The 25,715-nt window shown below is 39.5% G+C and overlaps 1 protein-coding gene and 1 long non-coding RNA gene across 2 annotated transcripts; one reads left to right on the forward strand and one right to left on the reverse strand.

Annotated features, from left to right (window-relative positions):
- Window positions 1-289: 289 nt before the first annotated feature.
- On the forward strand, window positions 290-14,685 carry minar2 (membrane integral NOTCH2 associated receptor 2; the record flags this gene model as incomplete). Its single annotated transcript, XM_082157246.1, has 3 exons — window positions 290-513; window positions 11,061-11,291; window positions 14,494-14,685. Exons 1-3 carry the CDS (start codon window positions 373-375, stop codon window positions 14,683-14,685), a joined length of 564 nt encoding a protein of 187 aa, XP_082013372.1. The 5' UTR covers window positions 290-372.
- Window positions 14,686-21,720: 7,035 nt separating this feature from the next.
- Window positions 21,721-22,506, reverse strand: LOC309489910. The gene is made up of 2 exons (XR_014202565.1): window positions 22,255-22,506; window positions 21,721-22,138 (listed from the first exon to the last, which is right to left on the reverse strand). It is a non-coding gene; the product is annotated as an uncharacterized lncRNA (long non-coding RNA).
- Between the last annotated feature and the right edge of the window lie 3,209 nt (window positions 22,507-25,715).

Consider the following 25,715-nt stretch of genomic DNA (forward strand, 5'->3'; position numbering starts at 1 on the left):
GTCACTTTAAATCTAAATCTGGCCCATACTCATTAATGAAGTGAGTCTTGAAGACAATGGTTGGACTGTTTTGTTTGATGGGACAACAAAGTAAATTGTAGATAGTACTTGAAATTTTTGTGCTATTTTATATTATTCCACAAAACAAACCTGAAAATGCATATAACAAATATCCCTCCATGTTGAAGGGAGGGATGAGGTCATTGTGTAACATGCTACTGGCATGTAGGTGTGTCAGAAGGTGTGGAACTAGCCCTTCACTAGCAGGATAGTGGTATCACATGGGCTCAGATAGAGTTACATCATGAATAATTACACACTCACACTGAGATCAGACTCAGTAAGGCTCATTTCAGCCTTACACAAGTCAAAATGGACATAGCTGTCCTGCCGAACAACAATCATCCAGAGAAGTTTCTGCAGCTGGATGTGGGAATGCTGCCGGCTACACATGGCATGTTCCAGATCGGCATGTCTCACCAAAGGCAGTGGCACAACCGGATGTACTCGCAGGTAAACGCTATTAGCATACAGCAGGTAAACGCTGTTAGCATACACACTCAAGCTGCTGTAGAAACAGTCTGACTGAGGGACAGTATTTGTTATCGGGAACTCAATTTATTCAATCTTTAGTTTTCACTTGCTTATTAAACATAATATAACGTAATAATTTTAAAAAATATATTTTATTTTATCTCATTTAGTTTGATTTAACTCATTGGACTAAACACACTCCTTTTAAATTTGTCAAGTAGACCCTTTATGAACACTTCAGGAGTTGCTGTATTTCTTTTGACTTTAGGTGCTTTTTTCCAGTAATGTCTTCAGTTTGGATGATGTCAGGGCAGTGAGGTATGAGATTATTATTGTGCCTTTAAAATTGAACGAATTTTTCAAGAAATTAATGAAAATATAAACTGAAACTTAATAAAATGTCTTTGAAACTGGAAATTTTTTTGTTTTGTTTTTAATATACTGCATGTTTTACTAATTGTTTTCTCTTTTTCTTTCTCTGATCTGTACTTACAAATGCGCTTCCGGAGTTTTCTTTTACGCTTCTGAAGTTTTCGTTTTCGCTCCCTGCGTTTTCGTTCGCCATTCAGCCACATAACTCTCGTGGGAGCGGGGCTAACAGCGATGTGTTATCATTGGCTACTGAGTTTTTGATTGACAGATTCTTGACCTGGAAGCTAAAAAAAAAAAAAAAAAATGCATTGTGTTCACTCCGAGCATAATCAGTGCTCATCATTGTGTAACATTATTGTTCTGAAAATGGTTTGATTAGAAAAAAATGGTTAATAACAAGTTTTTTTTTTTGCCATACCAGAACTTATATTGAACTTTATACGAAGAGCTTGTGACTGAACCTCGTAACTCCAGCGGATCCTCAAACTGTCGCTAGGATGACCTGCCTCAATCGTGAATGAAGGGCTACACGCATTTTGAAGACTGTCTCTGCTTGTTTGCAGTGAAAGGGTAAATCGTTAAAAAATATCTTAAAAATTATTAATAAATTTTTTTTTTTTTTAAATTTAAATTTAATTAAAAATTACAAATATTTTTTTATATCCTGAATAGTACTGCAATTTTCGCTGGTTTCAAAACACACCATGCTGGATATAACGTGCCATGGTGACATATCCTCAGAAATGGAATTCCAAGTCATCAAATATAAAATAAAATAAAAATTACCTTGCCTTTTTGAAAAATATATTTTTAAATACCACCCATATCGGTGCTTATCCACCTTATTTTGCAACACAAAAGAGTCAGATACAACTGAAATGGGAAATGAATGAATGTAACTTTTGGCCCTCTAGTGGTTAAAACCAAAACTTCATGCATTTGGGGGAAGAACATTGTTTTGGTTGTGCTTTGGCTCTGCATGACTGTGCGGATGAATATGATTATCCAACTGCTCATAAAACATTCACTACTAGGCTTACAAGATATAATCAGTATAGATGGAAAGGATCTTAAGCTGACTAACTGTAGACGTAACTGTAGCTTTACCCGCGGAGTACTTATACCAGAACAAAACAGTCTACTGGGGAGTGGAGGGAGGAAGGTGAACTTATATTTGTATATGTATTTGTCTATTTATATTTATATATATAAATATACATACATATATTCACATATAGCCTACAAACTAAATTAATTTCATTAATTAGTTACATTCCAGAAATGATGATTATGAAACTATATATTTATATAAATTTCATGAAAATGTTCTATTTTTTTGGGGGGTAATAGTTATTTTAATTTTATTTTTATGTTCTTTTGTGAAAGAAAATTCAGTTTTAGTTTTTTTTTTTCTATTTCCAGTTAATCATTTTAGTGCTTCAACTTAAACATTCAGATCTGATCTGAAATATTGAAACACGAACATCGTTTTCTTGACATTCCTTAAGTTAAGTGGCTAAATATTCTGAATGTTCCAATCCAATCTGACCTGTAATGTCAGCATGTGCGTGACATCAAGGCGCGAAGAAAGCCACTTACTGACGGCACCGCACGTAGGGTTAAGAATATGCATGTAAACGCAAACGCTGCTTTGCTGTCTTAACTTCTGGCAACATGCATGTTGGTCAGATGTGCATGTAAAAACGTAATCAGTGTCAAGCTGTCATTTTGCCCACAGCTCCAGAGTTATTCACGGCATGAATGTCTCTGGCAGCATACAGGTCACGTACTCTTGGGGAAGATGCACCAGTTGAATGGGTGCATCTCCCCTGAAAGTGTGAGGTCTTGAGTCTTGTTGTCTTTGCTTCTTTATTGCTGTGATATGTGGAGATTTCCTCTGATTGCCGTCATCCATCATGCTCTTCTAACAGCGGATGCAATGCAGCTCCTTACCTCTGGATTTACTGAGGCACTGGAGCCCCTTCCTTCTTACGGTCTAGGATTTTCATCCACTGGTTCTCTTCCAGCTTCCCAAGCATCAGCCGGCGATCTGGATTACGGGTTGAGCACTGGAAAATCAGGTCATGGCAAGCTGAAAAGTGTTCAGAGAGAGCGCAGGCTAGTCTTAGAGACAGACACACACTAATGTTGAAATATGAAAAAGTTTTTGTAAACCGTAAACATTTCTATTGGCTAGATTTCTAGTGGAACTATTTGTGTCGGTGTGGATCGTTTTCACCTGTGGATATGGCCGGATCCATGTCGATGCATTCACGCAGTATTGTGTCAAAGCTTTAAAAGGGCAAATATCCGTGCATGATTTCAAAGAGCAAAAGTCCCAGTGCCCTGACATTTGCTGGGCCGGCGTGGAATATGTTGTGACCTATGACCTCAGGTGGGGTGTACGAGCTTCGTCCTGTAAAAGAGACATTTTGTAATCAACAAGACAATATTATGTGATCCGTAAGATACCAAACGTGGCTACGGTAACGAAACATGTCAACTCACCTTGATATTTGCTGCTGTTAAAGCCTTATGTATTGCTCAGACAAGCACAGCGGAAGTCGATTAGCTTGAGCTCCAGACTGTGGTGAGACACCAGGACGTTCCCCGTGTGGATATCACCATGGAAAACTCCTCGTTCATGGCAGTGTTTGACCGCTTGGACTGCCCGAAGCATTAACCAGCATGCTTGTCTTTCAGTCATGTCATCTGCCATCAAGATGAAATCCTCCAAGCTCTTGTTCAGGTTTCTCCATGATGAGCACGAAGCCGCTCTCCTCCTCAGTCCAGTGGTGTAATTTGATGATGTTGGGGCATGAGGGAGCTTGTCCCAAACGCAGCATCAGTGCTACTTCTTCAAGCACAGGTTTGGGAAGATCAGGCTAGAGAGAAAAACAACAGCGGTTAGTTTGCTATGAGTAACTCTTAAACTAGAAGATTTGAAGAACATTGCTTTAGTCTGTCTATTTCAGCTTTATGTTTGCTACAGTTATAATCTGCACTTTACCCATCAAATATTCTTACAACATCAAGATAACGGGACGTTCTGCGTTTGGAAATGCACTTGATGGCAACCTTTATTATGACGCTGAATACTTGGTTTCCCTCATACACTTTGCTGAATTTTCCTGATGTCATCAGACTACCCACTTCAACCAAAGACACGACAGATCCTGAAAAACACACACAGAAACAGAACATGAGTCTGCAAGTTTCTTTGATGGTCTGTTCTGATCTAATCTTTAAGTGGTGTCAAGTCAAGTCACCTTTATTTATAAAGCGCTTTTACAATACAGATTGTATCAAAGCAGCTTTACAGAGATAACAGGAAAATAATGCAACAAAGTTTGTGTCTAGAAGAAAATAGCATCACAGTCCAGCTTAAGTAAGTTCAGTGATGTTTCATTTTTGTTGTAAAAAAGTTATTATTTTAGTTCATTTATATATATATAGCCGCTCTGCAGAAAACAGTGATGTCATCGTCCAGCTCAGTTCAGTTCTCATATAATGGTATCAATGCAGGCAGATCAGTAATATTGTTGAATATTAAATGTCCCCAACTAAGCGAGCCAAAAGCCAAGGCAACAGTGGCAAGGAACCAAAACTCCATCAGTGACAGAATGGAGAAAAATACCTTGGGAGAATCCAGGCTCAGGCGCTCAGTTCTCTGGCCAATGTCAGAGTATTTCAGCCTAGCATTTATAAGTCACAATAAATGGACAATTAAACAAGGCAGACACACACACACCAAATATCCCTCTGAACACCAGAGCACGTCTCACACACACACACACACACCTCAAATCATCTGAACACCAGAGGGCATCTCACACACACATACACCAAATCATCTGAACACCAGAGGGCATCTCACACACACACACACACACACACACACACACACACACACACACACACACACACACCAAATCATCTGAACACCAGAGGGCGTCTCACACACACATACACCAAATCATCTGAACACCAGAGGGCATCTCACACACACACCAAATCATCTGAACACCAGAGGGCGTCTCACACACACATACACCAAATCATCTGAACACTAGAGGGCATCTCACACACACACACACACACACACACCAAATCATCTGAACACCAGAGGGCGTCTCACACACACAAACACCAAATCATCTGAACACCAGAGGGCATCTCACACACACACACCAAATCATCTGAACACCAGAGGGCGTCTCACACACACACACACCAAATCATCTGAACACCAGAGGGCGTCTCACACACACATACACCAAATCATCTGAACACCAGAGGGCATCACACACACACACACACACACACACACCAAATCATCTGAACACCAGAGGGCGTCTCACACACACACACACCAAATCATCTGAACACCAGAGGGCGTCTCACACACACATACACCAAATCATCTGAACACCAGAGGGCGTCTCACACACACATACACCAAATCATCTGAACACCAGAGGGCATCACACACACACACACACACACACACACACACACACCAAATCATCTGAACACCAGAGGGCGTCTCACACACACAAACACCAAATCATCTGAACACCAGAGGGCATCTCACACACACACACACACACACACACACACACACACACACACACACACACCAAATCATCTGAACACCAGAGGGCATCTCTCACACACACACACACACACACACACACACACACACACACACACACCAAATCATCTGAACACCAGAGGGCATCTCACACACACACACACACACACCAAATCATCTGAACACCAGAGGGCATCTCACACACACACACACACACACACACACACACACACACACACACACACACCAAATCATCTGAACACCAGAGGGCATCTCACACACACTCCAAATATGCCCTGCCGCAAGAAGTATAACACGCATCATTCCAGGAAACCCCTATCGCTGTATCTGAATAAACAGGAGACTGAAACGCTTTGATTAAACATGACTAATAAACACACGACTGCCTTATTCTGTGTCAGAAGCTCATCATCTCACAGAAGGAGGAGCTCAGCTGTCCTTATGAAGTGAGTTTGAAGTAAAAACATGTTATTAAATGTTGTCTTTTGTTGGACAAGAGGTTCATGAATGCTTCTCATGTTTGAAAATATGTTTGAAGCGTGTCGCAATGCTTTCAGATGGAGCAGCGTTTACGAGAGGCGGGATTAACATTAAGTGACATGGCATCTGACGCACAGAAGCCAATGGCACATGTCACTATGCGTATTGGCACATCCGGTCAAGTCAAGTCAAGTCATCTTCATTTATAGCGCTTTTAACAATGTAGATAGTTCCAAAGCGGCTTTACATTGATAATAGGAAATTAAAGTAACACAGATTGTTTTGGCTTTATAGCAGCTCAAGAATAAAGTTATTGTCCAGCTAAAGTTAGTTTGATTGATTCACTTCCGTCACAACGATCATTAGTTATTAACTTAGGGGCCGCTAACACGACACCGCTCTAACAGAAAACTCTTCAGTTCTCTCTGCGTAAACTTTAAAAATGCAAACCAGTGAGAACGCTGATGGCGTGCACATGCGTATTACGAGTTCAGTCTATAGGTGTGTGCGTTTGAATATATGTGCGCAGGCGCGTAGTGCTTCCCTACAAACCAACCCTCAACATACTACTTGTCTGGCCTTAAAATTAATAATATAGAATTGTTATCGCTTCCACGTAGCCACGCGAACCGGAATCATCCCGACAACCTTTATCTGTACAGAGGTAAAGGGAAGGGAAGGAGGCCTTCACAGGGGAGAGACTAGCTGACACTTCAGGACTGAGTTGTCGTCGTGTCCAGGCACAGGTCCTTCATCAGATCTGGAGTGTGTGTGTGTGTGTGTGTGTGTGTGTGTGTGTGTGTGTGTGTGTGTGTGTGTGTGTGTGTGTGTGTGTGTGTGTGTGTGTGTGTGTGTGAGTGTGTGTGTCCAGGCGCAGGTCCTTCATCAGATCTGGAGTGTGTGTGTGTGAGTGTGTGTGTCCAGGCGCAGGTCCTTCATCAGATCTGGAGTGTGTGTGTGTGTGTGAGTGTGTGTGTCCAGGCGCAGGTCCTTCATCAGATCTGGAGTGTGTGTGTGTGAGTGTGTGTGTCCAGGCGCTGGTCCTTCATCAGATCTGGAGTGTGTGTGTGTGAGTGTGTGTGTCCAGGCGCTGGTCCTTCATCAGATCTGGAGTGTGTGTGTGTGAGTGTGTGTGAGTGTGTGTGTCCAGGCGCAGGTCCTTCATCAGATCTGGAGTGTGTGTGTGTGAGTGTGTGTGTCCAGGCGCAGGTCCTTCATCAGATCTGGAGTGTGTGTGTGTGAGTGTGTGTGTCCAGGCGCTGGTCCTTCATCAGATCTGGAGTGTGTGTGTGTGTGAGTGTGTGTGTCAGGCGCAGGTCCTTCATCAGATCTGGAGTGTGTGTGTGTGTGTGTGTGTGTGTGTGTGTGTGTGTGTGTGTGTGTGTGTGTGTGTGTGTGTGTGTGTGTGTGTGTGTGTGTGTGTGTGTGTGTGTGTGTGTGTGTGTGTGTGTGTGTGTGTGTGTGTGAGTGTGTGTGTCCAGGCGCAGGTCCTTCATCAGATCTGGAGTGTGTGTGTGTGAGTGTGTGTGTCCAGGCGCAGGTCCTTCATCAGATCTGGAGTGTGTGTGTGTGTGAGTGTGTGTGTCCAGGCGCAGGTCCTTCATCAGATCTGGAGTGTGTGTGTGTGAGTGTGTGTGTCCAGGCGCTGGTCCTTCATCAGATCTGGAGTGTGTGTGTGTGAGTGTGTGTGTCCAGGCGCTGGTCCTTCATCAGATCTGGAGTGTGTGTGTGTGAGTGTGTGTGAGTGTGTGTGTCCAGGCGCAGGTCCTTCATCAGATCTGGAGTGTGTGTGTGTGAGTGTGTGTGTCCAGGCGCAGGTCCTTCATCAGATCTGGAGTGTGTGTGTGTGAGTGTGTGTGTCCAGGCGCTGGTCCTTCATCAGATCTGGAGTGTGTGTGTGTGTGAGTGTGTGTGTCAGGCGCAGGTCCTTCATCAGATCTGGAGTGTGTGTGTGTGTGTGTGTGTGTGTGTGTGTGTGTGTGTGTGTGTGTGTGTGTGTGTGTGTGTGAGTGTGTGTGTCCAGGCGCTGGTCCTTCATCAGATCTGGAGTGTGTGTGTGTGTGTGTGTGTGTGTGTGTGTGTGTGTGTGTGTGTGTGTGTGTGTGTGTGTGTGTGTGTGTGTGTGTGTGTGTGTGTGTGTGTGTGTGTGTGTGTGTGTGTGTGTGTGTGTGTGTGTGTGTGTGTGTGTCCAGGCGCAGGTCCTTCATCAGATCTGGATACGCCCTGAATCCGGCGGACTGCGGTAAACCTCGGGATAAACAGAGAGACTAATATTAGCGTAGACGCCATTCTTCTTATGATGTAACGAGTACATCAGGATTTATGGGAAGTGTTCCCGGTTCCGGCTGACCTAATCTATGCAGCCTAACACTGAATTATAGAAGTATATTATGTGTTATGTGTATGCTAGGCCAAAGAGATGTGTCTTTAGTCTAGATTTGAACTGACAGAGTGTGTCTGCTTCCCGGACAATGTTAGGAAGACTGTTCCAGAGTTTTGGTGCTAAAAAGGATAAATAAATCCGGTCTTCATTGGCATGTGCCAGTGGATTGTGGCCTGTGTCACTGACATTATCGTGACACACTGACACTGACATGACACCTGACTGACACCAAGTCGTGGATCATGTCGCCGTGTGTTGTGACACCTCCAGTAGTGACTGATAGATTAATCGAGCACCTATACTGATGTAACTGTGACACAAAATCCTAAATAAATAGCCTAATTTTGTGATATTTTAAAAATCAATTAAACGCATTAAATTCAGTCATATTTTTCCAAACGTGTTATTTGTGTCCCGTCTGTATTTGATTGGTATGTGCCACTGAATGTTTTGCAATACCAGAGCTACTTTATGTTGCTTATCTCGCAACTGCCCGATAACAAACTGCCCATTCTAGGAAAGACACGAAATAAATCTATCATGGGTCACTACGAATAACGTATGAACAGTCGCGCATCTGTTACTGTAAACCTTTATTTTTGCACGCCAGTAGGTGTCAGTATAAGTTAGTGTAACACTGGCCAGCGCAAGATTCTCATCTGTGGCTTCAATATTTCAAGTCCTTCCAAAAAGTGTAAAAAAAAGCAATTATTAATAATAATTTGTTAAGCTATGTATCTGAAAAGGATTACATTCAAAACTATATTTTTTCCAATAATATCATGTCTGAGGTGAAGCTGGTGACCTCCTGCATATCGACAACTTCACTGCACTCACTGAACACAGATGCTGCTGCTCGATTACACTGGACACACACGGGTGTAAACTCTCGATGAAGTATCTATCGAGTATCTAAAGCGTTGAAGGCAGTTGAATCACTCTCATTACACTGACTTTTACTCAACTAGTAGATTCGCCTAGCTAGCTCATTGTTCGAAGTTTGAGCGCTCGCGGTTTATAGCTACGGACAGTGACGTCACGCTAGAGGTACTCACCTTTGTTTATCGTCGAATTTTACAGCGGAGTGGAATATCACACACTTTGAAACCGAGGCCGAACCAACTGTAGATGCGCTTCCCCTATAAAACACATTTAGATTTTCATGACATAGTTTCAATTTACGTGTCGCCTAGTAACAACATACACAGAGGCTAACCCTAACCCTAACCCTAACCCGATAACAACCCATTGTTCATTTTTAGAACAGCAAGTATACTGTAGTATGGGTGATTTGGCATGGCAGCCCATAATGCTTTGCTTTGCCGCGCACTCATCCTGAAAGTGAAGGCGTCTCGATCGCCCCCAGGTGGACATAAACCCCGCCCTCCCTCCCTTAATCTCAAATTAAACAACCAAATAACACATTTTTTTCCCCCAAAGATGGTTTCTGTCATTTTAGGCAGTTTTTATCACACTGATGTAAGTGTTCGGTTTTAGATAGCCTACGTTTGGTTTGAGTTATTTGATGCCATAAAAATGGGGCGTGGTGTGATGATTGACAGCTGTGATTGACAGCTCTCTGAGTGATGTAGTCACTGAGGCATCAACTGGCTTTTTTTCAGTATATCGGGAGGAGATTGGAGGTTTAACTTTAATTTATACATAAATTATATTTAATTTATATTTAATTATTTATTTATTTATTTTTGGTCTGAAATGAGGATAACAAAAATTAAACAAGGTCTAATAATCCATTCCAATAACCCGAATCTATATGAGAAAAGCAGAGGTGCTGCATTAATAACAAGTTGCTAACATACTGATTGCATGTGTTAAACATACAGTAGCCTATGTTTTAACCATACATTCTAGGATGTTAAGCTGAATCAGACTGCTTGAGCAAAAGATTGTTGATTTATCTGTCCACTAAATTGTGGCCCCACACACTGAAAACCGACACAAACAATTTCCTCCGGCGCAGATGTGGCCCACACCTCTGTAACAATGACTCTCATTTATTGATGTGGCCCAGATCTGGCTAGGACACTGAAAAGTGACTTACATTGTGATATGTGGCCCAGGTCTGGCCCAGCTGAGGCTGATCTGGCTGAGAGTCGGCCTCGTCCAGCTGGCAGTAAAACACTAATTCAAACATTTTAAAAGATTAAGGGTTTTTATTATAAAGTTAACAAATACACTTTAATATAAACATGTATTAACAATGAACAAGTGCACAAAAATGTCAACATATTAACAACACTTTTTAAACCACAAAATAAAGAGTACATTTTACTTTCACTCTTTCACTCTCTTTTACTAAATAATTTCCTTTTGCAAAAGCCAAGTCAAGTCAGGTTTCATTATATAGCGCTTTATACAATACAGACTGTTTCAAAGCAGCTGACGTCGCATGCATACCCTCTATAAGTGCAAGAAGCAATATCACTTTGCAAAAATGTCACCAGTCACAGGAATCAGTGTACTTTTCTTTCAGGATTCTTCGGGCCTATTTAGGTCTGTAATTACAGCATTCACACAGAGCAGAGCTGCGCTGCAAGACTATGTTGATGCACCTGTGGACTGGCATGGGCCAACATGGGAATTCACTCTAGTCAACAAAAAAAAAAGAACATTTTATTTAAATGCCCCCTTCATAAATCTCACTGTGTTTTGCAGGGAATGGAGAGAGGAAAGGAAGAAAAGGCACCAGCAGACAGTCATGTGTTTGAAGACAGGGAGCTGGAGAAACACATCACTCCTCAAACTCTAAAACCAAAGATCAAGCAGAACCCTCTCTATTCTCACATCAACATCATCCACACGGAGGAGAACAAGTCCAAACCATCCTGGACCATCCAGGACTATGACAGACACACTGCACACGGTCAGCTAGCAGACTATATGAAGGTACTACATCTGCCCACACAGGCACAGACAAATGCACGTTACAATTTGAATAACATTGTATTATGAGAACGTGATATGATCAGGTAATGATACAAAATATAATTTGTAACATATTTGAGTTAGTAATCTAATTCTTTGGATTACTTTTCCAATACTGGTAGATTTTTTTTATCTGATCTTTTAAGTATATAAAAAAAAAAAAAAAAAAACTTGAGTGTATAAAATAACTTTTTCTGAACACATGTGGATTATTTTTGTAGAACAAGGCAAAAAAAACAACAAAAAAACATTATTTGTAGCCTTTTATACATTGATTAAGTTTAATGCTTTTCTCATTTAAAACATTCTTTGTTAAAAAAACCCACCTGAGACTGCAACACAGACAAAGTGAACAGATTCATGTTTAATCTATCATTCTAAGCATTTCAAATTGTTTTCTGGCAAGCTACTGTACATAAATAGAAACATGCTATAATGCCTCTTTGTAATTGCAGTGGAATTTACTCAATGACATCTTATCCACCTTTTACTCTACTCACTAGAATGTAATTATATACATTCCTCACAGAGAGCATTTAAGAGAGCGTTTCTTTACTGTTCAGTCACTCATCAGAATGCACAATCTATAAATTTTTATGGCTAAATTCACTAAATGTTAAACAAATGACAATAAAATTCAATCACTTTAGTAATGTAAATACTTTTAAATGTAAATTACCAATCATATCAATTGTTACTATAACTGAATATTCTATAATAACTCATATTTTGCATTTGAAAAATTAAACCTGCACGCGTCTCGAGTTTCTCACGGAGGAGCTTCGGAAGCATAAAAGGAGGCTTGCACTTTTCCACACTTTAATAATAAAACAAACACAAAACGAGAGTAAAGCAGCAAACAAAAGTGAGCAAGTGGGAGATTTGAAGAATGACCATAGAAAGAGAGATGGCTGAGAGACATTACAAAAGAGAGAAGCTCAGAGTAATATCACTGGAAATAAATGGTTATGATCAGGCAAGAGCTTTAGGATCTGCGTTAATACTAGAAAAGCTGTCCAGCGCTGGAGAGAGCTCAGCGGGAAGGCCTGATAACGGACACTAGTGTTCTTTCTACTCCATACGTGAGTAACATTGGTTTTGCTTTGTTTTACAGAACCAAGATGTGCTGTTGTTGTAATGTTAGCTCTAGTAACAGGACAGTTTGAGTGTCATTGTTTGTCTGGAGCTGCTGGTGACTAACAACAAACTCTTGCTTGTATATACTCCAGTGTACTTTATGTTCATTTTTGGTTCTGCCTTGAAACGCTCATTCGCTTTATTTTTCCCCTCAGCTATGATAAAGAGATATCACTCTTTCATTGTGTGTTCTGTTTCGAAAGTGCAACTCAACATTCCATCTTGGATTAACGATATGAGGAATGCCCTCAGTGTGACCGGTGTCTGAAGCATGTGTGAAAAAACGCCAAATATTATTGGCCGATGACATCATGACGTCATTAGCAGAGCGCCTGTGAGTGTAGATGTCATCAGTTTTTGGATTCAGGAGCTGTTTGTTACATGTGTGAAGGTGATCTAACAGAGAATCCAGCCAAGCGTTTCAGGAAGTGAGTCTCCCTAAGCTAAGTCTCCCCTTAGAGCTGAGTCTCTCCTGTCTCTGAGGCCCCCCTTTGGTGGAGCGGCAATACTAAGGTTACAGAAAATCCCTTGGGTAAGCTCTTTATTGTTCCCTCCCTGGAACAATGTTCCCTCCCTGACTGTCTTGGGTCTTAAAGTAGGGTCCGTTCCCTTTTTAAGCAGGCAGGAGCGTTCTCCCCCAGTTACTTTATGGTAGTTAAGTAGAGTTGCGGCTCCCCTGTGGCTTTGGGCTTGCCTGCACATCTCCTTCAGACAAAAAAGTTGATGATATGGAGAACAGGCGCATTGTTATACTCACAGGTGTTCTGCTAATGAAGTCATGGGGCCCTATTTGAACAATCTAAGCGCATGGTCTAAAGCACAAGTCGCAAGTTCACTTAGGGCGTGTCCGAATTCACTTTAACGACGGGAAAAATGGTCGGCGCTCCCGGCGCATGGTCTAAAAGGGTTGTCACTATTATCTTAATGAGTAATGGGTCTGTTTTGGGCATAATCTCATCTCCCTTCCCTTTAAAAACCAGTTGCGCTCGCGCTATGGCGGATTCGCTATTTACATGGTGGAATTTACAAGCGGAAAAACTGAACGCGTCTTCAGAGCGCAAACTGATCTGCTCGTGTGCGAGGTTAAAGCGCGCAAGCACACCATCTACGGGACAAGCCGGATTCCAGCATATCTTTATGTACACAATATTAATCTTTTGCATTGTAATCCTTTTATTTTTAATATTTGGCATGTTTGTGTGCTGCTGCGCGTCCCTGTGTGTGTAATAAGCAGAGTGGACGCGCGTTGTGGACCCGCCTTTAGGCGCACATTACTAATGTGCTCTTTAAATTACAAAAAAAATATGGCGCAGTCTATTTCAGTTCCTCAAAATATCAACGCGCCAACAATGCGCCTGAACACACCGCGTTTTCAGACCAGCAGCCCATGGGCGCACAAATGGGCGCAAATGCATTTGCTATTTAAACAACGTGGCGCAGCACGTGGAAATGATAACTGCGTCGGACTGAAACTAGCAAAAAACAATTGCGTTGCGTTTGGCGCTGCATTGCGCCGGGCCCATTGACTGCCGTAGGCCAATAATATTTGGCGTATTTTCACAAGTGCTTCAGACACCGGTCATGCTGTGGGTGTTTCCCATATCGTTGATCCAAAATGCAGTTTTGAATCCCCCTTCTCAGGGAACCATGGTTACAGTCATTTTGGGGGTGGAGCAATGAAGGGAGGGGTGTGTTTGTTTGGGTTGATTTCAAACATCAACAGTGTTTCTCAGAAACCGCTCACTGCACCTTTAAGAGCTACTGACTCTGCCATGTGATTATGATCCTATGACACTTAAGCCTGTGGAATATAACATTGACAAACTGTATACAATGAACAATCATTAATAATCTTGCTTTATGCTAACAATAAGCAACATTGAGGTGACATTCTAATTAACATATTCTACTTATCCTGTATTGCAATTTAATCACCAAATTTAATATTTATGTCAACATCCCATTAATTATTTGGTAACACCTTATTTGTTACCATTTATTATAATGTTCTGAATGTGTCTTTCAGGAAGACCCAAGGGAACTGAGCTTCTGGCTGGAAGATCTCTACACCCCCGGCTATGATTCTCTGCTCAAGAAGAAAGCAGCTGAAATGAAGAGGAACAAAATTTGTAAAACATTTGCACTCATCACCCTGTTAGTTTGTGCAGTAGTGATCATTATTACTGTGCCAATAGTGGTAACACAGTCAAGAGTCTGATGGAGCCATGCCAGCCGCTTACTCTAATCTGCTGTAACAGTTACCCTTACAGGGGTGAAAGTTATCATCCCAGCCATTTGAAGGCGACAGAGAGAGGAAATGGGGGATGAAGGTTTCCTCTAAAAGAGAAGAAATGAGGGCATGGTAATGGAGTTTGTTTGATGGGGTGAAAAAGGCCAGACATCACCTTTTTTCAAGTGAAATTTATTTCAAAAGCTTAAATGGGTCCTATTATGCCCTTTTACAAAGTTTTGATTTTGTATTTGGGGTGTACTACAATATGGTGTCATGCTTTATTGTTTAAAAAACACATTATTTTTCACACATTTTATATTATTACAGCTCCTCTCTCCCCAGTCTGGTTGAACGCATTGTTTTCAGTGAAGTCCCTCCTTCTCAAATACAAAATGTGCTGTGATTGGCCAGCTGGACCAGTGTTTTGTGATTGGCAGCGCTTAGCATGTGTTCGGGAAATGTCACTCCCCTTCATAACCGCAAGCTCTACTCAGATGTAAATATTAACGATGGCATCAATTTCAAACAATTTCTAGCCCGATTCAGACCCTGACAATGTTAACGAACAAGAGGATTGTGCTGTATGGATTTAAAGCAAAGACTTTGCAAGCACGGATTTCACAGGACGTTTCAGAGTGGTGTGTTTTTTTTATGTAATTTCCTTATAGATATGATATTATCCTCCATTTAATCATATTTGTCGGAAAGCTATGGTAATACAAACAGTAATCATGGATTGGATGATTTTCCTAAGGGGCGGTGAACAGTCTTACAAAAGTGAGAGCTTTCAAAAGCTAAAGTAAACACTACATCAATACTGTCATTTTAGTTAGCAAGGTTAGCAGAGGCAAATAATAAGACATGAGTTCCTTACAAGTTGTGATCCATAAACAACAGATTTTTCAGACAAAATGGGAACGGCTCCGTCTTTCAGGAGAAGATTTTTGTGCGTATAGCCTGCATTGTACTCTCTTCTGTCGGCTGTTCTCCGTAAAATGTACAGCGCACAGACAAACGTTGAGGTTATAATGTTCAGGAACAATGTTAAAAATAAATCTTAACCACTAAGTTCCTCAGCCTTAGGACAAACTTTTTCCAGGGTGTAAAAAACAGCGAGGACAACTCTTCCTCTTCTCTAAAGCAGCCCAACATGGCCTCACTCCCTTTGTTGCGTGTTCCCAGTGTCGGGGTTTATGTTAATTTTCGGGTTGGTGATGTCACCATCCCGGGAGGAAGCTCATTGTAGTCCCTACCAGTCGTTTGTTGTAGCCCTTAAAAATGATTTCTGTAAAAGAAAATATCTCAAACAGCAACATTACACACTAACTAAAGTTTAAAAAGTGAAATCATAATCAAGGATCCCTTTAACTGAAATTCAAATGCATATTTGATGTATCCTTGACAAATGTTTATCTATATGGTTTAGAAGCTTGCAGGGACTCTGTTGTGGGGCTCTAAAAGAGAAAAAAGGACTGTTTATGCAGAGCCCTACTGCTTTATAACCTGGTATTACGCCAGTGGGACTTAGTTATGTTTCCAGGATTTGGGACTACATAGTTTCATTGATCACTGGGACATTTTCCAAGACTGTTCACACATCTACAATATTCAGATAAGACCTTAACTAAATCCATTACTGCTGCTGCATTCTAAGACGTTTGATAAACCTTTCATACTACATTCATTTATGTTTTTGTTGATTGCTGCTGTAGTGTTTTAGTGGTTATGCACTGTAAAAGTCATCCCCAAGTCAAACATTTCTAGTGACTGATAACATCTACATTTTTCAATTAGTCTGACGTATTATTTCTCATTGAGCCAATGTTAACAGACTATTGCAACAAGAATTGCACTTGGGCCAATTAAAAAATTTAGATGTGACCAGTCACTAGAACATTTTGACTTGGAGAGGTTAGAAATTTTTTACAGTGTAGTTTCATTACCTTGGGTATTTAATTCAATAAAACAAACTGTAATTTATTTAGAAATACTTAATTGTTTTGAGTTTGAATTTGATTTTGGTTGTTGGTTTGTTCTAAGCATTGAATTTTGTGTTGATTTGTTTTGCTGTTTTTTTTGTTGTTTTTTTTTGTTTGGTTCATCAAAATGAAGGTGAGGTAGTTACACTGCATCCATTCCTAGAACTATATGACAGTTCAGCTGAAGAACAGCAAACACTTCACATCATGTATATGTCATTTGGTATAGCCTAGAGGGCTGGGTCATACATTTTTTTTTTTTATCTAAATTGCATTTTGTCTTTTATTTCACCACAAGACTTTATAACAACATAGCCAGCTGGGTTAAAAACTGTAGTTGACTGTTGTAGTTTAGGCTTACATTTGAAATGTTACTACCTTTTGGAAATAATCCATTATCCCATTATGAAATGAAATGAGATATAAAGAAGTGCAATCTTAATGTGAACAGATGTTTTGTGAGTCTGAAATGCCTCCCACAACGGAAAAATGAATTTCATACATTTGGATACACAAAAGGAGAAACTGATGTGGTTGAATATTCAGTTTGTGCAATGATTGCTTTCTTTATCCCTGAGGAAATGCATTATATGTAAGATTTGTCAGATAAACAGATTAGAGTTTTATATGTAGCTACCAGAAAAAAATGTCATCAGGTTGTGTGCCGCTTAATGTACAATATATACAAGATAAGACTTAGTTAGGCCAAATACCAAGAAGAGATGCTTCCAGAGGTCATAGATCCTCTTCTTAATATCATTAATTCATCTTTATCATTAGGATACGTACCAAAAACTTTTAAGCTGGCTATGATTAAACCGCTAGTTAAAAAACCACAACTTGATCCTACAGAATTAGTCAATTACAGGCCGATCTCGAATCTACCTTTTCTGTCAAAGATACTAGAAAAGGCGGTATCCTCACAACTATGCTCCTTTTTAGAAAGAAATGATATCTGTGAGGATTTCCAGTCAGGATGTAGACCGTACCATAGTACTGAGACAGCTCTCATAAGAGTTACAAATGATTTGCTCTTATCCGATCGTGGTTGTATCTCTCTATTAGTGTTACTCGATCTTAGTGCTGCATTTGATACTGTTGACCACAACATTCTTCTAAATAGACTCTAAAATTATTTTGGCATTAGTGGAATTGCACTAGCATGGTTTAAATCATACTTATCTGACCGTTATCAGTTTGTAGCAGTAAATGAAGAGATGTCTTATCGATCACAAGTTCAGTATGGCGTACCACAAGGCTCAGTACTAGGACCGTTGCTGTTTACGCTGTACATGCTACCCTTGGGAGATATCATTAGGAAGCATGGCATTCGTATTCACTGTTATACTGATGATACTCAGCTCTATATCTCTTCACGCCCTGATGAAACTTACATATTCACAAAATGAACGGAATGCATAGCTGATATAAAAAACTAAAATTTCCTACTACTAAAAGATCCAGGCCGTATCCAGATCTGATGAAGGACCTGCGCCTGGACACAATGACAATGCAGTCCTGAAGTGTCAACCAGTCTCTCCCCTGTGAAGGCCTCCTTCCCTTCCCTTTACCTCTGTACAGATAAAATGTTGTCGGGATAATTCTGTATTATACAAAACATTTCTGTATTATACATTTTTAAGGCCAGACAAGTAGTTTATTGAGGGTTGATTTGTAAAGAAGGACTACACGCCTGTGCACATACATATTCAAACGCGCATACCTTTGGATTGAACACGTAATGCCAGGGGTGGTAAAAGTACTCAAAAGTTATACTCAAGTAAAAGTATGTATAGGCTACCTAAATAAAAAATTACTCCAGTAAAAGTAGAAAGTCCCCCATTCAAACATCACTTGAGTAAAAGTACAAAAGTATCCGATTTAAAACATACTTAAGTACGGAAAGTAAAAAGTAAATATTCAAATTAACTGTTAAATATCAATAATTAAGCAGATCAATTGTTTTGGGAGTGATATGCAATGTTTTAATTGAACAAATATAAGATTAGATACTGCAATTAAGAATTTGTTAGATTTGCAATCATAAGAGACAATGAAGCACCTTAACGTAGTATAGGGGTTGAACTTGCAATAGACATGTTCCATAACATTAGCTGCATCAAACAGAAGATGTGCAAGATACAAGGAAAGACTGTTTTAGAATATCAATGAGGAAGTATATCAGTATATCAGGAGTGTTGCCTTTTTACTGGGAAACGAGCCGCAGTAATACATCACTGTGTCCCACTAAAATACCAATAATGGAGATTACTGTATACTGACCTGAAAATGATAATATTTCATCAATCATGTGTTGTGTGTTTTCTATTAGTTGCTTACAATCACTCATGCAAATAATTGTTTGCAGCAGTTTTTCACATCGAAATAATAAAGACGGAAAACAAAAAGAACCAATTCATATTCATATATCTATAATAGCAGGTTATAAAAAAGATATGTGGACACTTTTTTTGATGGGTGGCTTGTGTCTCAATAATGATGAAAGGCTAGAAACGCCCCTGTGTATTACTGATGGACTAGTTCAAATGCCGTTAAATTGGTGAACTTTATAGGTCGTAGTTTCCTATTTACAATGATATCTACATCAAACAGTGTTTACAAATACTGTGTCAGACTTGATTTAGGTTCAGGCTTTTCAGAATTGACAAATCTGCATCCTGATGTTCATTGCTTGTGTTGAAGACCCACCGAAGTGCCTTGAAACCTGCAGCATTATTCAATATGTTGACGTAATTTCCACTGAAACAGGAAGACAGGGCGGGGCATAGCGGGGCTCCTCCCCTTTTTAAAAATTAGCAATAGCATCTATTGTTCTATAGCGTTTATATCACAGCTCAGAGTCGTTGAGCTCAGTAAAGCGTCAGTTTCCTCCTAATCTCTAACCGTTTCTCCTCCTGATCTGCTCCATATCACTTTAAAATACAGCTTTCTGTGCAGAATTCAAATGGGTCTGATAAGTTTTCTGGTCTGCACTTCATTCGCCCCAATGGAAAGCATATTCACACTGTCTGAATCGTTCCCTATCCCCTATATAGTGCACCATGTGCCATTCACCGTGTAGAAAATAGTAATTGTGTGAACAAGTGACCGATTTCAGCCACATCAGTGTCTATTTATAATGTAGGGGCGGAGCTTCAGATTCTAAATAGCATTTGATTGGACAGAAAATCTGATGAGACGCTGAAGTGCAGAGTGATGTCATCAAAATCCATAATTGATCCATATTGGCGGAAGTGAGAGACTGTAAGTTTTGAATGCTTATATAATGTGAATTCTGTCATTGGGTTGGAGCACACTACAGTGATAGATAACAGTAAGACTAATATATTCACAATAAAAGCCCAACAACTTCAATTTGAGGGACTTTAAAGGGATAGTTCAAAGGGATTAGCTCATATACTCTGCTGTTGTTCTGATGCAATATAACCTTCGTACGAAACCGAGACGGAAACAGAAAACGAAGCTGCTTCACCTTTTCACTTTTCTGACTTAATTACCTCAAATGTCCCTTGTTAAGATTTTATTATTGATTGCATTTTATGCAATGCAAAGGTGTGTTCACATATGTTTAATTTCTTTGAAATTACACAGGCAAAAAGGTCCATTGGCCATTGTCAGTATGAAACAGCTCACACAGGAGTCACTTTCACACAGCTTTCTGTTGGTCCAATCTGGCAAATTCCAGTGAGTAACTTGGTCCCACAGTGACATTTCTGACCACGTGTGGAATTGAAATGTCTGGTATTCTCTATCCTATTGAAATATCTTATAACTCTGTTATAAATGAAACTGTTATCTGCTTGTTGTGACGTTAGGAATACATTTTCCGGGTTGAAGCCTCGACTCGATTCTAGTGAGAATACTCAACAGCGTTTATGAGCACTGTTGATTCAAGTCACACATTTAAGCTTTTCAAAACCCATGGTGCACTGCAGTCTCCAGTCTTCAGTATTTTAACGATTGAAAAAAGCTGAAAAACTGTGCCCATCTGAGATTGCGTTAGAGATAAAGGTTAGGATCATCATTTTCAGGAGTATTACAGCACACTGTGAGTTTATATTAGCACCGTTTGCTGTTTGCTTCTGGCATCTGAGAGCTTTTGGACCTGGAAACAGTGACTTCAGACTTAACACTCTCCACCTGCCAAAAGATAACACTCAAGTTATCGTACAGTTATCTGTTCATTATACCACCAGTTATCCAAATCAATACACACCTGCCTTGTGTTTATTCTGACACTGGTTCAGTAAACTCACCATTGTGCCTCTCTCCTCCACATCTGTGTATACCCGACAAAATGTTTGCTTTTGCTTCAAGGAATAATGTTTTGTTCTCCTCAATTTGTTTATGGCTTATTTATGTTGACAGGACTATAGGATGATAACCCTGATGTGTTAATATGAACGGGTTAAATCCAATCAAAAGAAGGAAACTTATAAGATGAAAAGAGAAAAACAACAGTGTTTTTGGCAGGAGACTCATTGTAACGGTCACCAGCTGGAGTGCCCTTGAGAGCCACCAGAGGGCACTCCACACCAGACTCTCATGTTCACTCACAGACTACATCTCCCATCATTCTCTGCCTGGACTCATCAGCACTCATTATCACATTCACCTGTATCTCATCTTCTTGTTTAGTTCACCCCATATAGGCCTGGTTCACCCCATCACTCACTGCGAAGTTTTGTATGTTGTTGCACTGCATTTCCGAGCGTTTTCCCTGGTTTCTAGTGATGGCAAAATCGAGGCCTCGTGAACCAATGAAACAGTTGAACCAAATGTGCCATATTGTTTCGAGGCTTCGAATCAATCCGACACCCGTCTCAACGGTGACACCTAGTGGTCACTTGCAGGTGTTGATCTGAAACAACCTTGACGAGCCATTAAAAAAATGTGTTGTTTTTTTATTATTATAATGTTCTAATATGTGAAGCTTGTAACCTATAGGCTCCTCACTGTGCATAATGTTATTTTGGTCATGAAAAATGAATATTAATAAAAGAAATCAAGCCACAATGTCTCACTTTTTTAGAGATTTTTATTCAAAAATATTAATTTATCTGCTGTGGAAGGACTTAGCCTACTTCTTTTTTTACAGATAATTTCTCCAGCCTTTGAAAAAATCCTCTCACAAGGGACACTTGTTGCTGGCATACAAAGATATTTTTTTGCAAGGACATACAAATGAGGAAAGATTACTGCTCTCTCTTTCCAGTAAGTTAGTGGATCATGAGTTCTGGGCAAATACGCATCGTTGATGTATTTTTTCACTTCCACTGTGGCATCAGCTGTAGCATTGTGTATCATCTGGGTTTGATGGATGCGAGTATCAAAAAGTTCCCATAAACTGTCCTGTGTTTCTACTGGTGTTGATGGTGATGGTGATGATGATGGTGATGATGATGATGATGATGGGTGTGATGTTGACATTTCTGGGTCTGAATAAAAATGAAAACAGCAATTAGTAACAAATCCTAAACTGACGGCATATATGAAGGATATATTATATTACATGATTCAGATTACATAACATAACACAGACTGAAACTGTCACCACCATGTTTATAAGAGCCTCATCCAATTCCCTCTGTCTGACTTTTAAAAGAGAAGATAAAACATACTTTCAGACAAATACATTGGAAAAATACAGCTTCAATTAGTGCACATCTATTAAAAGTATAGCCTACTGGTTCATTATTTGGAAACCTTCCAGTGTTTATAATCAGTGCTTTATATAACTTATAAACTTTATAAACAGTGTCCCAAAAGGTTGTAATTATATTTCAATTATAATTATATTTCAAACAATGCATATACCTTGCTTAGATGGCCCAGCAGAGTCAGTAGCAGGCCTAGGTACAGGGGGAATGCCATCCTCTGCTCCCTGCAAAATGGCAGGATGAGTGCTCCTCAAATGGCGCATCATGGATGATGTATTGTTGCAGTAGGCTAGCTGCCGATCACAATACACACATCTCACTTTATTTGGGGTTTCTAAATGGAAATGCTCCCACACCACTGATGTACGGCATCTCTTCTGGGGAGCCTCCATTTTATCTATCTATCCAAATCTATCTATCTATATATGAATCGATCTATGTATCTAGATATGTATCTATAATCTATGTATCTATATATGTATCGATCTATAATATATGTATTTATATATGTATCTATAATCTATCTATATATGTATCGATCTATAATATATGTATTTATATATGTATCTGAAATCTATCTATATATGTATCTATCTATTAATCTAGCTGTCTATATATATTTATATCTATGTATCTATTAATGTGTCACTATATGTATACTCTGTCTGTCTCTAGCCTATCAGTCAATGTGTTGTGTAAATTTAAAAGTAAGTCTAAATTGCCTATAACTAATCAAATCGCACTATGTCACTATATCACCAAAAATCCGCTATCTCAAAGTCAAACAAAAACCCACGAGGTCAAAATGCGTTTATTTCACTTTTATACAGATGTGCGATTGTGTGGTCTGTTCCCGACCGTTCCAATCAAACGCTGATCCGGCGGACCACACCTGATGAAACACTTAGTGAAACACTTCGAGGCTTCGTTTGGTCATAGTCACGTGACATGGGTGTTTCGAATCACGCTTCGGATCAGTGTTTCGACACATCTGCGCTTCGGGATCTCGCAAAGCTTCGGAACGACTGTTTCGCTTCAGCCATAGCCTCTGACCCTTGTTTGTTTGTTTGTTTGTTTGTTTGTTTGTTTGTTTGTTTGTTTGTTTGTTCGTTTGTTTGGACTGCCTTCCTGTGTTTGACCACTGCTTGTGCTGATTACGAGTCTGGATTACGCCTCAAATAAAGCTGCAATTGGATCTCAACCTTTGTGTCTCGGAGCAGTTCGTGACAGATCGTGACGCTCATCTTTCAGACACAGAAAGACTGAAAAACTGTAAAGACTGTAAATGGGTTAGACTGCACTCTTAAAATTTCTTTCAATTTTCAGTTTCTCTCAAAACTAATAACAAAGAAGAACATGTCCTTGTAAAATGATAAGTTTTATGAATGTATATAGACCACTTGAACTGAAGATTATTTAAAAACTATCAAAATGAGGAGGCAATGGCACAGTTATGTCAAAGTTTTCATTGGTAATAATGTTCATTTATAATGTTAAATGTTGTTCATAATATTAATGTTAATTTATACAACTTGCATTATGATAATGTATTAGTTAATGTAGAAATTAACATTAACATGATTTAATAAATACTGTTAAAATATTGTTCATGTTATAGATATTGCCTAATCTACAACTTTTTATTTGTCATTGTGTTTTTCTCATAAATATTGTAGGTTTAATCTATTTGCGAGATGCTTTAGATTGGATACTTGGTTTTTTTAGGGGATCAGAAATGGCTAAGAATCACCACTAGGAGGTGTCATAATACAAAACACAGTTTCACTTTCATATTAAACCTTGTTTTTGTCATTATAATTCCAATTGCAATAAAAAAATAAAAAAAACTTTAAACATTCACCTAACTGCTTCTGTTTCCCTACAGTCTTATTTGTAATGTACACTGAATGTCCTGCAGGCAGAACTCCTCTGGGTGTGTGTGTAACGTGCTGTGTGAGCTCTGTGAACTGTTTCTTGTCAAACCTCTGGTCTTGACTCCACCCTGTAAAGCAACAGTGCAGTGAATGGCTGAGCTGTCAGCTTAACTGTAGAGGACTGTGAGTGATTCTCTTCAGAAAACCACTGCTCTATTTCTGACAGCTATAATAACTACAGCTTGACCTCCAGTTGCCTTTGTGGATGTCATTTCACAGCTTAAAAAAAAGCATGATCTCATTTTAAAACTGTTCTGCTGATGCCATGAACACTCCAGGGTTTCAGGGTCTTGTTCATTATGAAACATGGTGAAACAAAACTGTGTATCTTCTTCATCAGGGGCGTAGCACAAGATCCCGGGCCCTATGCATAGGCAGTCCTGATGGGCCCCCATCACCCCTCATTTTGTTTTCTTGTCTTTCCTTTCTTTTTTGGTGGCCTGATTTGTCTTTCTTTGAGAGACATTTGTACAGCAGAAGTTTGCGCTCCACCAGACGCTCAGCTAACTAACATAAACAAAATGCGTGCAGATGGACTAAACCATTTGGCGCATTAGCAAGGGGTGGAACCGGGAGACCTCAGATAGTCTTTACTTTTTTGTATACAAAATCAATGATTGTCAGTCAATCAACCAAGTTATTCAGCCAATACACTAACAGTACATTTCATCTGACATTCATTATGACATTTAATTAGGAAATGAAAATATCCAGGTAAAATAAAATATATTCCAGATTTTTCAAGGGCCCTTTCTCCCCTTGGGGCCCTGGTATTCAGTACTGGTTTTACCCCCAGTCCGACGCCCCTGTTCCTCATTTAGTTACATCTACCCTAGGTGGGGCACATATTCATGAATATTGTCAAATGAAAGATCGGAAAGAAATAGCTGATGAAATATTATAGCTGATAAAATTATATCGCCCCTTGACAAACGTTTTTATTCATTTGTCCAATAATATTGTACTAATTAAATATACTAACTTCCTTGATATATAGTTTTGATAAAGACAATTCTTTAAATGTTTTTGCTATTTAAGTGGTGCAGTCAATGCCAAGGTTATGGATTTTATTTCAGGAATGTGCATACTGGTCAAATGTATAGTTTGAATGCACTCCTACATTTTTAAAAAAAAAACTTAAAAATAGGGTTATTTTACATTTAATGATGTATGTATATATTGCTTTTACATGATACACATGGTCTGAAACAGAGCTGTAAATTATAAAAAGTAATAAACAATTTTAAAATGTTAAAAAAGTCTAAAATACATATCTAAAAATATACATGTCTGAAGTTAGCACCAGATTAATCTAAATCTAATAAAAAAAGCTGTGGGAACCAGAGTCCACAGTCAATACACGTCAGAATGCTACGAAGACATGAATGCTTTTTACAAGTATAAGAACCACATAATTCCAA

The sequence above is a fragment of the Leuciscus leuciscus genome (assembly GCF_965113295.1).
Source record: "Leuciscus leuciscus genome assembly, chromosome: 24".
Taxonomy (NCBI): domain Eukaryota; kingdom Metazoa; phylum Chordata; class Actinopteri; order Cypriniformes; family Leuciscidae; genus Leuciscus; species Leuciscus leuciscus.